Genomic DNA, 17,616 nt, shown 5'->3' with positions numbered 1-17,616 from the left:
CCTGGTCACATCACAATGCTGAATTATTGTTTATACCTTAGATTTGAGCTATGGGTTGGGATCTGGCCATGACAGTCATACTCATAAGGCATAGTGCCAAGTGAAGTCTTCAATGTAATTATTATCTGGATAAATATTATCTCATTGTATTATTGCCCCATATATGTAAACAAAGGGAATTTGAAAAGGTAATTGTGCAGACCACGGGTCCGGCAGGGCCATTATCGTCCATAGCGCTTAACTGATTTGCATGTTGTAATTAGTCTTGTCCATTTACTGCTTGTCCAATTTTACATAATGTAAAATAAGAATGTATTTGTACTTTAATGGGTTTCTGTCACCTGAAAAATGGGTTCAGTATTCAGTGCAGGCGCAGTGAGGAAAGGACGCTCGGCGGCTGCTGGCTTCCTCACTGCGCCTGCGCCGGCGCGAGATTTACACTGCAGACACGGACAGTTGGAGGAGAGCAGCGCTGCCTGGCAATTTCAATCAAGAGAAGAAGGGTGTTAAAAGAGCTGGGCAAACGGAGCCTCTAGGAGCAGGTTCAACGCCCCCCCCCCCCCCCCCTGCTCCTAGAGGCTAATTAGCATATCATAAAAGTTCGTTTTTTCTCAATAAAGGCTTTAGGCAGTGAGATGCCACTAATATAGTTGTGTTCAGCTGACATTAGCACATCGCTAATGTCAGCCAGCTTAACCCCTTTGGGACACAGCCTTACTTCACCTTAAATGGCTTCTGTCACCCCACTAAACTCTTTTTTTTTTTTTTGTGTACTTATAATCCCTATCCTGCCATATTGCCATACATTATATTATTAATAATTTTCGTTCAGTAGATTTAGCAAAAAACATACTTTTATGATATGCTAATTACCTTTCTACCAGCAAGTAGGGCGTCTACTTGCTGGTAGCAGCCGCAGAAAACCGCCACCTCCTCTTGTTGATTGACAGGGCCAGCCGCGATCTCCTCCTCCGGCCAGCCCTGTCCGCATTATCTCAGAGCGCCTGCGCCGAATCAACACAGGCGCGCTATATTTACTCTACCTATTTGGAATTAACTATCCAGAAAAATATAAAAAATTAAATAAATGCCTGCGCCCCAAAAAAGTTGGGGGGGGGGCAGGAGGGCAAGCAGCAACACCCCTGGGGGGTCTAGGGTCACACATCTGTGCTGTGGACCCCAGACACCCTACTTAGGGTGATGCAATAAAACTTTTTTCACACTAACTTTCCCTTTATTTTCCCTGCCTAGCCCAACATTTCCCTAGACTTTCCCTAATTACCTGCTGATCGGATGGGGGGTGCTGGGGCACAGATCGGGTCCTGGGGGGCAAGGATGGGTGCTGGGGCACAGATGGGGTGATGCTCCACACGTGCAGGCATCGCTCCTCTCTCCTCGGGCTCCGGACACAAAAGGAGGAGGAGAGGAGCGCTGCTATGATTTGAATCTCCCGCCGGCCCACCCACCTACCAATCAGAGGCGATCCTGAGAGGTGATGTCACCGTCACCTCTCAGGATCGCAGGATGGTGATTGGTGGGGTAAAATCACACCACCGATCACCATCCTGTTCCGGGTTATCGGATCCTCAGAGACCCGAATAACCCGGAAACGCAGAAAACAGCAGGTCTGAATTGACCTGCGGTCTTCTGCGATCGCCGACATGGGGGGGTCACATGACCCCTCGGCGCATCTAGCCAAGGTGCCTGCTCAATGATTTGAGCAGGCACCGGGTTCTGAACCTCGTCCGCCGGTGATCGGAACTATACATGACGTACCGGTACGTCATGTGTCCTTAAGTACCAGGACAACATGCCGTACCAGTACGTCATGTGTCCTGAAGAGGTTAATACCCATTTTTCAGGTGACAGAAACCCTTTAAGTGTGGTCTTGCTTGTTTGGTGAGGTATTTTTTTGTGTTGGGCGAGCATGTGTAATTTCTTTGTAATTACACAATTTTTACAATTACTTAAAAAAAAAAAATATATATATATATATATATCTAATTTAGCCTCTATTTCTGAAAAGTTTCTGGTGGGATTCAAACTCACAACTTTCTACATTACAGCCAAGAATGTTAACCACTACACTATAGAGCTGCATAGCCAGTTGCTAAAAAAACAAAATAAAATGAGATTTCTGCTGTATAGGAATGCTTACTACTAACTGGCCAACTCGACCAACACTAGTATTTTTGGTTCTATGTTGTAGTTGGAGGTTACTGACTCCATAAAGAGACCAGTTCCAGACCAGGAAATATATCTCACCTGTGAACATGGTGGTACAACCATCAAGCAAACTTTAGTGACAGATAATAACGGACGCTCTTCTTTCATCTTACAAAATACAACCAACTGGACTGAACAATTTGTGTTAAAGGTATGCAATGGGATTGAGGTCAACTGGGTGCCCATATTTACTAACTCACTTGTCATAATCTATGATGTATTTCAAATTTACAGGCTTCAACAAAAAGGGATTCCGACCCAAGCCCATTATTTTTCTTGAGGAGCCTAGGTGATGCTCACAAGGTTGTTTTTCCACTTTTTTCTTCCAGCAAGAGCTTCTTACACCTGAAATCTTTAGGGAAAGACCATTCATGTGGTTCACAGCAGGAGGTCCATGTACAATATATAATAAGACAATCAGCACTAAACAAAGACACTAAACAGATGGATTTATATTATCTGGTAAGTATCATACAGACTTTTTGCTTTTCTGTGTGGCCATGCTGCCCTTCTTCACACATAACCCGGTGGGAATTTTTTTGGGGCATTGTGATGCATTTGGTTGCTATTATGGCGGTATAGTGCCTGATAAGCATTACTTCTCTATAATACAGTGCTTTAGCATTTGGCCGTAGGGACTCCATCTTGCTCTGACATCATATTTACCTAGTTAATACGGTTGAAAAAAGACTTTAGTCCATCCAGTTCAACCAAGGGATGGGTGGGGATGTGAATGTTAGAAAAGGGGAGTGGCAACCAGACTTCTACAAATTTACATAAGCATTATTGTTATTTAATTTTAAGAATTAATCTAAACCTTTTTTTAAACTGTTCACTGTTCCTGTTATGACCACGTCCAGAGCTAGTCTATTCCACAGATTCAGTTCTTAAAGTAAAGAAGTTTCTTCTCCAGTGCCTCTTTGTCTTTTGAAGGGATTTTACGTGGAAAAGCTTTTTGCCATATTTATTGTACGGCCCATTTATATATTTGTATAGGTTAATCATGTCCCCCCTTAGATGTCTCTTCTCAAGAATGAATAAATGTACTTATTTTAATCTTTCTTCATAACTAAGACCCTCCATGCCCCTTATCAGTTTAGTCGCTCTACTCTGTACTTTTTTCAGCTGTAGTGCGTCCTTTCTATGGACTGGTGCCCATAACTGAACTGCATATTCCAGATGAGGCTGCACCAATGCTTTGTAAAGTGGTAGTATAACATCCCTGCCCCGTGAGTCCATGCCTCGCTTAATACATGACAATATCCTGCTAGCATTAGAAGCAGCTGATTGACATGCACGCTGTTACGCTGTTAATCTATGATGGCACAATGACAGAGTGTGGAGCAGCATGATGAGGCCACAGAGTGGCGAGCTGACATAGTGTGGAGGTGGTAGCAGCAGCATGAGGAGACCACAGAGTGGCACAATGACAGAGTGTAGAGGTGGCAGCATGAGGAGACCACAGAGTGGCAAGATGACAGAGTGTTGAGGTATCAGCAGCATGAGGAGACCAAAGAGTGGCAAGGTGACATAGTGTGGAAATGGCAGCAGCAGCATGAGGAGACCACAGAGTGGTACAATGATGGAGTGTGAAGGTGGCAGCAGCATCATCAGGAGACCACAGAGTGACCCGGTAAAAAAGTGGGGAGGTGGGTGGCACTAACAGTAACCGCTGGCGATGATGGGTGTAAGATGAAGCACTTGGTATCAGATGTGTGGCATCAGGCGGGTGGCAGCATCAGAATAGTAGCTGAGGCAGGTAGCCAGAAGAAACCGGTCTCTTTTGTCAAGGTTTGGGTGAGGCAGCATGGATGATCTAATCTGATGCATCAGGCATTGGTGGGTGGAAATCTTGTCTGATCCACGCCTGATTCATCTTGACAAAGGTCAGTTTCTCCACATTCTGTGTGGACAGGCAAGTTCTCCTTGGGGTAACTATGGCCCCTGCCGCACTAAACACCCGCTCTGATGCCACACTACTGGCCAGGCAGGACAGCTTTTCAAGGGCAAACTCGGCCAGTTACGGCCAAAAATCCAGTTTGTCTGCCCAGTAGTCCAGCGGATTTTAAATGACGGTTGGCCGGGTGCACCATCTGCTGGTTCAAGTTCTGCTCTATGTCTAGCTGCTGGTGAGTAGTTTCTTCACTATACGGGTGAAGAAAGCTGCTCATCAGCGACTCTAGACTCAGGCTGCTGATGATGGATCTGGTACTGCTCCTGCCACCTGCCCCCAGCAGCCATGACAGTGGAACGTTAGCACAGAGGGCCCCCCGGTCAGACATGTGTGAGGATAGAGGATGGACAATGGCTCAGATAAGCAGCGGCCAACTGACTACATAGGATGTCTCTATAGTAGTTCAGTTTGTCTTCCCTCTCAGCAAGGGTAAAAAAAGGCCCCTATTTTGGACCGGTAGCGAGGGTCTAACATGATGGAGAGCAAGTAGTTATCCCTCTGCCGAATGGTGACAGTTTGGCTGTCACTACGCAAGCAAGTGAGCATGCATCGGGCCATTTGCGCAAGTGACTCAGATGGACTTACTACCTCCATCTCCACTGCATACTGCCACGGTGCGACTGGATCATCTGTCTTCATCTCCCTCTTGCTCCTCCGGCTCCTCCTGCTCATCCTCTCCTGTAACCTGTGAAGAAAAACCACCCATTGTGCTCCAATGTCCTCCTCATCCTCCTCCAGTTCAGCCCCCACAGGGCTCATATGGCCGTGAGATGTAGGCGCCACATCTCCAGTCCCCTGACCAGCCAGATTTACCAGCATCTTTTCCAGGATATGAATCAGTGGAATGACGTTCATCCCATAGTCCTGGCCACTGACAAATAAGGTGGCTTCCTCAAAGGGCACAAGCAAACGGCAGGTGTCACGCATGAGCTGCCAATGGCTAACATCGAAGTTACACAGGGGAGTACCTCTGTCTGCCTTTATTAACAATAAATCGTTTGTGGCCTTTCTCTGTTCGTACAGTCGGTCCAACATATGGAGGGTTGAATTCCAACAGGTGGAAACGACACATATCAGCCTATGTTGGGGTATGCCGTTCTGCTGCTGTAGCTCAAGGAGGGTATGCTTGGCGGTGTTTCGAGTGGCTGAAGTGCATGCAAAGTTTCCTGGCCATTTTTAGGATGTCTTGCAGATGAGTGGAAGACTTCAGGAAATGCTTGACAACCAGATTGAACACCTGCGCCATGCAGAGTGCATGGCTCAGCCCTGCTTGACGCAGCACATACACCATGTTCCTCCCGTTGTCGGTCAACCTTGGTTCCGATTTTCAGTTGTCGCGGAGAAAGCCAGGATTCAATTTCTTGATGAAGGATGCAGAGCAGTTTCTCCCCTGTTTGACTCCGTTCGCCCAGGCAAACTAGGTGCAGAACATCGTGACACCGCCGTGCCCTGCACATGCGGTATGCTGGAGGGGCACTGTGACTTGTCCCTGCAGTGGAGACTGAGGACAATGTGGAAGATGAGGAGGCAGAGGCGTACATTGTCGCAGGACCAACGGTGTGAGAATGTGGAGGCGTAAGCGGCGTCACCTGACCAAGTTGCTGGTTTGGCTGAACAGGAACCACATTTACTCAGTGGGCAGTAAAGGACATATAATGTCCTTGACCGTAGTTATAGCTTCACACGTCGGTGCTGCCGTGCACTTTGGAAGACACAGACAGGACTGGCCCACCTTCTGTTCTAAATATGTGTGCAGGGCTGGTACTGCCTTTTTGGTAAAGAAATGATGGCTTGGGACTCTCCACCTCAGCTCTGCACAAGCCATCAGTTCTCTGAACGGTGCAGAGTCCATCAATTGGAAAGGGAGGTACTGCAGTACCAGCAACTTGGCCAGGAGCACATTAAGCTTCTGCGCCGTTGGATGAGTGCACGCATACTGTTGTCTCTTGGCAATCGATTCGGTGATCGATTGCTGATGGAATGACTGACTAGGAGGAGGAGAAGCAGGAGCATCAGGACCAGCAGATGATGGGAAGGACAGACAGCTTTTTTCGGCTGAGGTGGTGGAGCCTTGACTAACTTAAATCGGGTGTGTGCCACTGGGTGATGCAGCGGTTGCTGCGGCAGGCTGGACCACCACATTGGAGCCACAGTTCTCCCAGGCCACTTTATGGTGACGCTGCATATGTTGATGCAGGGCAATTACCCTGGCTACTCTTCACCTTCTGCCTACAGATTCAACAAATTGCCATGTTCACCTCCCCCAATGGCTTAACAAAAAGCTGTCACACCGCCGAGTAGGTGATTTTACCCCCAACACTCTGCACTGACTGACTGCTACCGCCACTGCCTCTGTGAACCCCTGCACCATTGCTTTCTCGGACGGTAGGCACCTGCGAAGCGGGTGGTCTACCCCAGGCATGGTTGGCTCCCGACCTTTCACTCGGGCACCCTGCTGAATTCCGGCCACGCTACCGACTTGCTGGCTCCACCACTGCCTCATGCTCAAGCTGCCACCCTCTTCTCCTGATGATGATGAAGCCCCTTCGTCACTTGGTTCCCAATTGCGATCGGCTACATCATCATCAAGTATTGTCTGCAACGTCGTCCTCCTAAATGGTCTCTGAGCCAGGATCCTGACTGCTCGCAACACCAGTTCCTACGCCACTCTCCTCATCACTACTTTCCTGCCTACCGGAGCAAGCGGAGGATGTCTCCTCCAGATCTTGGCTGGGCAGTAGCTGCTGACTGTCCTCTAGTAGCTCGCCCTCGCTGTATAGTGGAGCTGAGCCCACAGCATATAGTACTTCTCTGGCTGAGGGAACAGAAAAGGACAGAGGCAGGTTGAGGACAGGTGAGGGCACAGGGCCTGCTCCCGGGCCATGCCAACTAAGGGTTGTGTCTAACCAACCCACCGACTCTTGGCTGGGGGTGTCTGATGTCACTTGCGACAAATTCAAAGATCAAGTCAACCATTTAAGAACCACTGGGTTGCTGGTCAAGACACGACCGCTAGCTGACACTGGGAGCTTAGGCCTCTCCAAGTGACCTCTGCTGCCACTTCCCCTTGCTCTGCTGCGACCTGTGCCTGCGCCAGAAACATTTAGGTATGTGCCCCTCCCCTGTGCAGGACCTGTCACTTCTCTGTCTGACATACTGTTAAATCAAATAAGTAAATAAAAAGGAAATTAACACATGCCAAAAAGGGCTTTAATTTTCTTACTTCACCACGCAATGGCTAAAAATCCAAATTTCCCCCCTGCCGCCCACTAATACACGACAAAAAAAGGCTTTAGAACATATAACTGTGGCCGTGAACGGCAAATAATGTTTTTTTTTTGCCACTAATACACTCTAAAAAGGGCTTTAATTTTCTCACTTCACTACACAACAGCTAATAAGCCCTTTTTCCCCACTAATACACAAGAAAAAGAGTCTTTAGAACATATAACTGGGGCGGTAATGGCAAATAATGTTTTTTTTTGCCACTAATACATGCCAAAAAGGGCTTTAATTTTCTCACTTCACCACGCAACGGCTAATGAGCATTTTTCTTTTTCCCCACTAATACACGCCAAAAAGAGGATGTAACATAGTAACATAATACATAAGGCAGAAAAATTACATTTGTCCATCCAGTTCGGCCTGTCATCCTGCAAGTTGATCCAGAGGAAGGCAAAAAAAAAAAAACTGTGAGGTACCAGCCAATTTTTCCCACTTTAGGGGAATACAAAATTCCTTCCCGACTCCAATCAGGCAATCAGAATAACTCCCTGGATCAACGACCCCTCTCTAGTAGCTATAGCCTGTAATATTATTACGCTCCAGAAATACATCCAGGCCTCTCTTGAATTCCTTTATTGTACTCACCATCACCACCTCCTCAGGCAGAGAGTTCCACAGTCTCACTGCTCTTACCGTAAAGAATCCTCTTCTATGTTTGTGTACAAACCTTCTTTCCTCCAGACGCAGAGGATGTCCCCTCGTCACAGTCACAGTCCTGGGGATAAATAGATGATGGGATAGATCTCTGTACTGACCCCTGATATATTTATACATAGTAATTAGATCTCCCCTCAGTCGTCTTTTTTCTAAAGTGAATAACCCTAATTTTGATAATCTTTCAGAGTACTGTAGCTGCCCTATTCCAGTTATTACTTTAGTTGCCCTCCCCTGGACCCTCTCCAACTCTGCTATGTCTGCCTTGTTTACAGGAGCTCAGAACTGTACACAGTACTCCATGAATGGTCTGAATAGCGATTTGTAAAGTGGTAGGACTATGTTCTTATCACGGGCATCTATCCCCCTTTTGATGCAACCCATTATCTTATTGGCCTTGGCAGCAGCTGCCTGACACTGGTTTTTACAGCTTAGTTTGCTGTTTATTAAAATTCCTAGATCCTTTTCCATGTCAGTGTTACCCAGTGTTTTACCATTTAGTATGTACGGGTGACTTGCATTATTCCTTCCCATGTGCATAACTTTACATTTGTCAGTGTTAAACCTCATCTGCCACTTATCTGCCCAAGCCTCCAATCTATCCAGATCCCTCTGTAGCAGTATACTGTCCTCTTCAGTATTAATTACTTTACAAAGTTTAGTGTCACCTGCGAAAATTTATACTTTACTATGCAAGCCTTCTACAAGATCATTAATAAATATATTGAAGAGAATATGGCCCAATACTGACCCCTGAGGTACCCCACTAGTGACAGTGACCAAATCTGAGTGTGTACCGTTAATAACCACCCTCTGTTTTCTATCATTGAGACAGTTACTTACCCACATACAGACGTTTTCTCCCAGTCCGAGCATTCTCATTTTATATACTAACCTTTTATGTGGTACAGTGTCAAATGCTTTGGAGAAGTCCAGATATACGACATCCATTGATTTGCCGCTGTCAAGTCTAGAACTTACCTCCTCACAGAAACTGATTAAATTAGTTTGGCATGACCGATCCCTCATGAAGCCATGCTGATATGGCGTTATTTGCTTATTTCCATTGAGATGGTCTAAGATAGCATCTCTTAGAATACCTTCAAACAGTTTACCCACAACAGATGTTAAACTTTCCGGCCTATAGTTTCCAGGCTCTGTTTTTGAACCCTTTTTGAATATTGGCACCACATTTGCCATGCGCCACTCCTGTGGGATATTCCCTGTCAGTATAGAGTCTGCAAATATCATAAATAAGGGTCTGGCTATGACATTACTTAATTCCCTTAGGATACGGGGGTGTATGCCATCTGGTCCTGGCGATTTGTCTATTTTAATCTTTTTAAGTCGCTGATGTACTTCTTCCTGGGTCAGACAGGACACTTTTAATGGGGGATTTATTTTTACATTCTACATGTCATCTGACAGTTTATTTTCCTCAGTGAATACATTGGAGAAAAAAATATTTAACAGCTTTGCTTTCTCCTCGTCGCTCTCTGTGACTCCCCCCTCATTACTCTTTAAAGGGCCGACACCTTCAGATTTATACTTTTTAACATTTATATAATTGAAGAACATTTTAGGGTTAGTTTTACTCTCTTTGGCAATTAATCTCTCAGTCTCTAGTTTGGCCGCTTTTATTTGTTTTTTACATGTTCTATTTTTTCCTTATAGTTTTCCAGTGCTTCCTCGCTACCCTCCTGTTTTAGTGATTTATATGCTTTCTTTTTGTCATTTATTGCTTTCTTTACAGTTCTATTTATCCACATTGGTTTCTTTTTGTTCCTTAACCTTTTATTCCCATACGGTATGTACCTCTCACAATGAGATTTTAGGATGCTTTTAATGATATCCCATTTTGTGGCTTTATTTTTATTTTTGAGGACTGTGTCCCAGCTAGTTAGGCCTATGGCCTCTCTTAGTTGGCTAAATTTAGCTTTTTTGAAGTTTGGTATTTTTGTTCCTCCCTGAAAAAACGCTCTTTTGAATGATAATTAGAAGGTTATTACTTTATGGTCACTATTTCCCAGGTGTCCACCAACCTGCACGTCTGTTGTTCTGTCAGGCCTATTGGTTAATACTAAGTCCAGTATGGCCGTCCCTCTAGTCGGGTCCTGAACCAGTTGGGAGAGGTAATTGTCTTTGGTTATTGCCAAGAACCGGTTTCCTTTATGAGATATACAAGTTTCAGTTTCCCAGTCTATATCTGGGTAGTTGAAGTCCCCCATAATAACCACCTCATTATGATTTGCCGCCTCGTCTATCTCATTTAGTAGTAGATTTTCTGTGGACTCTGGTATATTAGGTGGTTTATAGTAAACTCCTATTAGTAATTTATTATTGTTTTTAGCTCGATGTATCTCTACCCACAGTGACTCCACATGTTCATGTCCCTCACTTATATCTTCACAGAGTGTGGGCTTTAGACAAGACTTTATATAAAGGCAAACCCCTCCCCCTCTCCGGTTTTGACGTTCCTTTCTAAACAGACTGTAACCTTGTACATTAACTGCCCAGTCATAGCTATCATCCAGCCATCTCTCAGTTATTCCCACTATGTCATAGTTCTCCTCACACATCACTAATTCCAGTTCACCAGTTTTATTAGTCAGGCTTCTGGCATTAGTATACATACATTTGAGAGGTTTATGTATATTTTTTACCCTACACGTTTCCTTCTGAACTGTTCTAGTCCCTCCTTCCATTTCTCCCCCAGTCCCACTTCCTTGCCCCGGGTCTCTATCTGCACTATCTTCCCCTCCTACAATGTAATTTCCCTCCCCCCCAGTCCCTAGTTTAAACACTCCTCCAACCTTCTAGCCATCTTTCTCCCCAACACAGCTGCCCCTTCCCCATTGAGGTGCAGCCCGTCCCTACGATAGAGAACATATAACTGCGGCCGTGAACAGCAAATAATGTTCTTTTTGCCACTAATACACGCCAAAAAGAGCTGTAATCTTCTCACTTCACCACACAACGGCTAATAAACCATTTTTGTTTTTCACCAATAATACACGCCAAAAAGAGGCTTTAGAACATATAACTGCGGCCGTGAACGGCAAATAAAGTTTTTTTTTGCCACTAATACACGCGTAAAAGGGCTGTAATTTTCTCACTTCACCACACAACGGCTTATGGATAATTTTACTTTTTACCCACTAATACACGCCAAAAAGAGGCTGTAGAACATATAACTGCGGCCGTGAACGGCAAATAATGTTTTTTTTGCAACTAATACATGCCAAAAAGAGCTGTTATTTTCTTACTTCACCACACAACAGCTAATAAGCCTTTTTTTCCCCCGCTAATACACGCCAAAAAAAGGCTTTAGAACATATACCTGCGGCCGTGAACGGCAAATAATGTTTTTTTTTGCCACTAATACACGCCAAAAAGGGCTGTAGTTTTCTCACTTCACCACACAACAACTAATAAACCATTTTTCTTTTTTCCCACTAATGCACGACAAAAAAAGGCTTTAGAACATTTAACTGCGGCTGTGAACGTCAAATAATACTTTTTTGCCACTAATACATGCCAAAAAGGGCTGTAACTTTATCACTTCACAACAAAACAACTAATAAACCTTTTTTCCCACTAATACACGCCAAAAAAAGGCTGCATATAACTGCAGCCATGAACGTCAAATAATACTTTTTTTGCCACTAATACATGCCAAAAAGGGCTATCATTTTCTCACTTCACCACATAACGGCTAATAAGCCATTTATCTTTTTCTCTACTAATACATGCCAAAAAAAGACTTTAGAACATATTACTGCGGCCGTGAACAGCAAATAATATTTTTTTTGCCACTAATACACTCCAAAAAGGGCTTTAATTTTCTCACTTCACCACACAATGGCTAATAAGCCCCTTATCCCCCACTAATGCACGCAAAAAAAAGGCTTTGGAACATATAACTGCGGCCGCTAATGGCAAATAATGTTTTTTTTTTGCCACTAATACACGCCAAAAAGGGCTATAATTTTCTCAATTAACTACACAGTGGCTAATAAGCCCCTTATCCCCCACTAATACACAACAAAAAACAGGCTTTAGAACATATAACTGTGGCCGTGAACATAGAATAATACTTTTTTTTGCCACTAATACATGCCAAAAAGGGCTGTAATTTTCTCACTTCACCACACAATGGCTAATAAGCCATTTTTCTTTTTCCCTACTAATACACGCCAAAAAAAGCTTTAGAACATCTAACTTCGGCCGTGAATGGCAAATAATGTTTTTTTTTACACTAATACATACCAAAAAGGGCTTTAATTTTCTCACTTCACCACACAACGGCTAATGAGCCCTTTTTCCCCACTAATACACGCCAAAACAAGGCTTTAGAACAGGAATCCTCAAACTGCGGCCCTCCAGCTGTTGTAAAACTACAACTCCCACAATTCCCTGCTGTAGGCGGATACCTGTAGGCTGTTCGGGCATGCTGGGAGTTGTAGTTTTGCAACAGCTGGAGGGCCGCAGTTTGAGGATGCCTGCTTTAGAACATATAACTGCGGCCGTGAACGTCAAATAATAAATTTTTTGCCACTAATACATGCCAAAAAGGGCTGTAACTTTATCACTTCACCACATAACGTCTAATAAACCATTTTTCTTTTTCCCCACTAATACACGCCAAAAAAAGGCTGTAGAACATATAACTGCAGCTGTGAACGTGAAATAATACTTTTTTTTGCCACTAATACATGCCAAAAAGGGCTATAATTTTATCACTTCACCACATAACGGCTAATAAGCCATTTATCTTTTCCCTACTAATGCACGCCAAAAAAAGGCTTTAGAACATATAACTGCGGCCGTGAACAGCAAATAATATTTTTTTTTTTGCCACTAATAAACTCCAAAAAGGGCTTTAATTTTCTCACTTCACCACACAATGGCTAATAAGCCCTTTTCCCCACTAATGCATGCCAAAAAGAGGCTTTGGAACATATAACTGCGGCCGCTAATGGCAAATAATGTTTTTTTGTGCCACTAATACACGCCGAAAAGGGCTATAATTTTCTCAATTAACTACACAGTGGCTAATAAGCCCCTTATCCCCCACTAATACACAAAAAAAACTGGCTTTAGAACATATAACTGTGGCCATGAACATCAAATAATACTTTTTTTTGCCACTAATACATGCCAAAAAGGGCTGTAATTTTCTCACTTCACCACACAACGGCTAATAAGCCATTTTTCTTTTTCCCTACTAATACACGCCCAAAAAAACTTTAGAACATCTAACTTCGGCCGTGAATGGCAAATAATGTTTTTTTTACACTAATACACACCAAAAAGGGCTGTAATTTTCTCACTTCACCACACAATGGCTAATGGGCAATTTTACTTTTTCCTCACTAATAAACGCCAAAAAATAGCTTTAGGACATATAACTGCGGCCGTGAACGGCAAATAATATTTTTTTTCCCACTAATACACACCAAAAAGAGCTATAATTTTCTCACTTCACCACACAACTGCTTATAAGCCCCTTTTTTCCCCCACTAATACATGACAATAAAAAGGCTTTAGAACATATAACTACGGCAGTGAACGGCAAATAATGTTTTTTTTTTCCACTAATACACGCCAAAAAGGGCTGTAATTTTCTCACTTTACTACACAACGGCTAATAAGTCATTTTTCTTTTTCCTCACTAATACACGCCAAATAAAGGCTTTAGGACATATAATTGCGGCCATGAAAGGCAAATATATATTTTTTAAACTAATAAACACCAAAAAGGGCTGTAATTTTCTCACTTCACCACACAATGGCTAATGAGCACTTTTTCTTTTTCCCCACTAATATACTCCAAAAAAAGACTTTAGCACATATAACTGCGACTGTGAACGGCAAATAAAGATTTTTTTGCCACTTATACAAGCCAAAAAGAGCTTTAATTTTCTCACTTCGCTACACAACGGCTAATAAGCCCCTTTTCCCCACTAATAAACGCCAAAAAGAGGCTTTAGAATATATAACTGCGGCCATGAAAGGCAAATAATGTTTTTTTTTTACACTAATACACGCCAAAAAGGGCTGTAATTTTCTCACTTCACCACACAACGACTAATAAGCCCTTTTTCTTTTTTCCCCACAAAAACACGCCAAAAAAGGCTTTAGAACATATAACTGCGGCCATGAACGGCAAACAATGTTTTTTCTTTGCCACTAATACACACCAAAAAGGGCTGTAATTTTCTCACTTCACCAAACAACGGCAAATAAGCCCCTTTTTTTCCCACCACTAATACACGACAAAAAAAGGATTTAGAACATATATAGTGAGGAACAGAAGTATTTGAACACCCTGCGATTTTGCAAGTTCTCCCACTTAGAAATCATGGAGGGGTCTGAAATTCACATTGTAGGTGCATTCCCAATCTGAGAGACAGAATTAAAAATAAATAATCAGGAAATTACATTGTATAATTTGTAAAGAATTTATTTGTCTTGCACTGCTGAACATAAATATTTGAACACATGAGAAACAGCAAGAATTCTGTCTCTCAAAGACCTGTTACTGTGCATTTAAAATGTCCACCTCTACTCCACTCATTAATATAACTTAGTAGCACCTGTCTGAGCTGTTTAAAGACACCTGTCCACCCCACAGTCAGTCAGACGCCAACTACTATCGGCAAGACCAAAGAGCTGTCAAAAGACGCCAGAGACAAAATTGTGGACCTCCACAAGGCTGGAAAGGGCTACAGGGCAATTGCCAAGCAGCTTGGTGAAAATAGATCAACTGTTGGAGCAATTGTTAGAAAATGGAAGAGGCTAGAGACGACTGTCAGTCTCCCTCGGACTGGGGCTCCATGCAAGATCTCACCTCGTGGGGTATCACTGATAATAAGAAAGGTGAGGAATCATCCCAGAACTACAAGGGAGGAGCTGGTCAATGACATGAAGAGAGCTGGGACCACAGATTCAAAGGCCACTGTCGGTAGAACACTATGCCGCCATGGTTTCAAATCATGCATTGCACGGAATGTTCCCCTGCTCAAGACATCACATGTCCTGGCCCATCTGAAGTTTTCCAATGACCATCTGGATGATCCAGAGGAGGCATGGGAGAAAGTCATGTGGTCAGATGAGACCAAAGTAGAACTTTTTGATCTAAACTTCACTCGTCGTGTTTGGAGGAAAAAGAAGGATGAGTTGCATCCCAAGAACACCATCCCTACTGTGAAGCATGGGGGTGGTAGCATCATGCTTTGGGGGTGCTTTTCTGCGAAGGGGTCATGATGACTGCACTGTATTAAGGAGAGGATGAATGGGGCCATTTATTGTGAGATTTTGAGCAACAACCTCCTTCCCTCAGTCAGAGCATTGAAGATGGGTCGTGGCTGGGTCTTCCAACATGACAACAACTCGAAGCACACAGCCAGGATAACCAAGGAGTGGCTCCATAAGAAGCATATCAAGGTTCTGGAGTGGTCTAGCCAGTCTCCAGACCTAAATCCAATAGAACATCTTTGGAAGGAGCTGAAACTCTGTGTTGCTCATCGACAGCCCCCAAACCTGACAGATCTAGAGGAGATCTGTGTGGAGGAGTGGGCCAAAATCCCTGTTGCAGTGTGTGCAAACCTGGTCAAGAACTACAGGAAACGTTTGCCCTCTGTAATTGCAAACAAAGGCTTCTGTACCAAATATTAACACTGATTTTCTCAGGTGTTCAAATACTTATGTTCAGCAGTGCAAGACAAATAAATTATAAAAAAAATCATACAATGTGATTTCCTGAATTTTTTTATTTCAATTCTGTCTCTGTCTCTCTGTGGGAATGCAGCTACAATGTGAATTTCAGACCCCATCCATGATTTCTAAGTGGGAGAACTTGCCAAATCACAGGGTGTTCAAATACTTCTGTTCCTCACTGTAACTGCGGCCGTGAGCTGCAAATAATACTTTTTTTGCCACTAATACACGCCAAAAAGGGCTGCAATTTTCTCATTTTACCACACAATGGCTAATAAGCCATTTTTCTTTTCCCTCACTAATACAAGCCAAAAAGAGGCTTTAGAAAATATAACTGCGGCCATAAACAGCAAACAATATTTTTTTTTTGCCACTAATACACACCAAAAAGGGCTGTAATTTTCTCACTTCACCACACAATGGCTAATAAGCCCCTTTGTTTGCCCCACTTGCACATGAGAAAAAAAAGGCTTTAGAACATATAACTGAACGTTATAACGTGAACGGCAAATAATACTTTTTTTTGCCACTAATACACGCCAAAAAGGGCTGTAATTTTCTCACTTCAGCACACACAGCCCCTTTTTATCCCCCACTAATACACAACAAAAAAAGGCTTTAGAACATATAACTGTGGCCGAGAATGGCAAATAATAATTTTTTTTGCCACTAATACACGCCAAAAAGGGCTGTATCTTTCTCACCACACAACGGCTAATAAGCCATTTTTCTTTTTACCCACTAATACACACCAAAAAGAGGCTTTAGAACATATAACTGAGGCCATGAACGGTAAATAATATTTTTTTTTTGCCACTAATACACACCAAAAAGGGCTTTAATTTTTTCACTTCACCACACAACGACTGATAAGGCCCTTTTTTTGCCCCACCACTAATACACCACAAAAAAAGGCTTTGGAACATATAACTGAGACCATGAACGGCAAATAATATATTTTTTTTGCCAATAATACATGCCAAAAAGGGCTGTGATTTTCTCACTTCACTACACAACAGCTAACAATCCCCTTTTTTCTTTTTTCCCACTAATACACACCAGAAAAAGGCTTTAGAACATATAACTGCGACCATGAACAGCAAATAATGTTGTTGTTTTTTTCACTAATACAAGCCAGAAAGGGCTGTAATTTTTTCACTTCACCACACAACGGCTAATAGGCCTCTTTTTCCCCCCACTAATACATGACAAAAAACGGCTTTAGAACATATAACTACGGCCCTGAATGGCAAATAATAATTTTTTTGCCACTTATACAAACCAAAAAGGCCTGTAATTTTCTCACTTCACCACACAATGGCTAATGAGTACTTTTTCATTTTCCCCACTAATATACTCCATAAAAAAAACTTTAGAACATATAACTGCAGCCGTGAACGGCAAATAAAGTTTTTTTTTTGCCACTTATACACGCCAAAAAGGGCTTTAATTTTCTCACTTCACTATATAACGGCTATTAAGCCCTTTTTTTCTCTCTAATACACGCCAAAAAGAGGCTTTAATTTTATCACTTCACCACACAAAGGCTAATAAGCCCCTTTGTTTTTCCCCTTTAATACACAACAAAAAAAAGCGTTAGAACATATATAATTGCACCGCACAAGGGCTAATAAGACCCCAATAAAAAGAACGGTTTGCTGGAATCGCAGAGGTATTGCAAACCTGAAATGAGCAGCAGTGTAATGGCAATTTTCCACAGTCAGTGCAGCAAGGTGTAATAGGATTGTTCCTATTACCCAGGCTGTAAACACCCC

At 43.0% G+C, this 17,616-nt stretch overlaps 1 protein-coding gene across 1 annotated transcript in view; it reads left to right on the top strand.

Annotated features, from left to right (window-relative positions):
• Positions 1–17,616, top strand: part of LOC121003906 (alpha-2-macroglobulin-like protein 1) — a 172,680-nt gene that overhangs the window by 60,458 nt on the left and 94,606 nt on the right. Inside the window, exons 11-12 of the mRNA XM_040435848.1 lie at positions 2,210–2,377; positions 2,461–2,688. Coding sequence (XP_040291782.1) covers positions 2,210–2,377; positions 2,461–2,688 — 396 coding nt within the window. The remainder of the gene's footprint in view (positions 1–2,209; positions 2,378–2,460; positions 2,689–17,616) is intronic.

This window comes from Bufo bufo, chromosome 6 (assembly GCF_905171765.1).
Source record: "Bufo bufo chromosome 6, aBufBuf1.1, whole genome shotgun sequence".
Classification (NCBI taxonomy): domain Eukaryota; kingdom Metazoa; phylum Chordata; class Amphibia; order Anura; family Bufonidae; genus Bufo; species Bufo bufo.
This window is presented reverse-complemented; position numbering and strand designations above follow the sequence as displayed.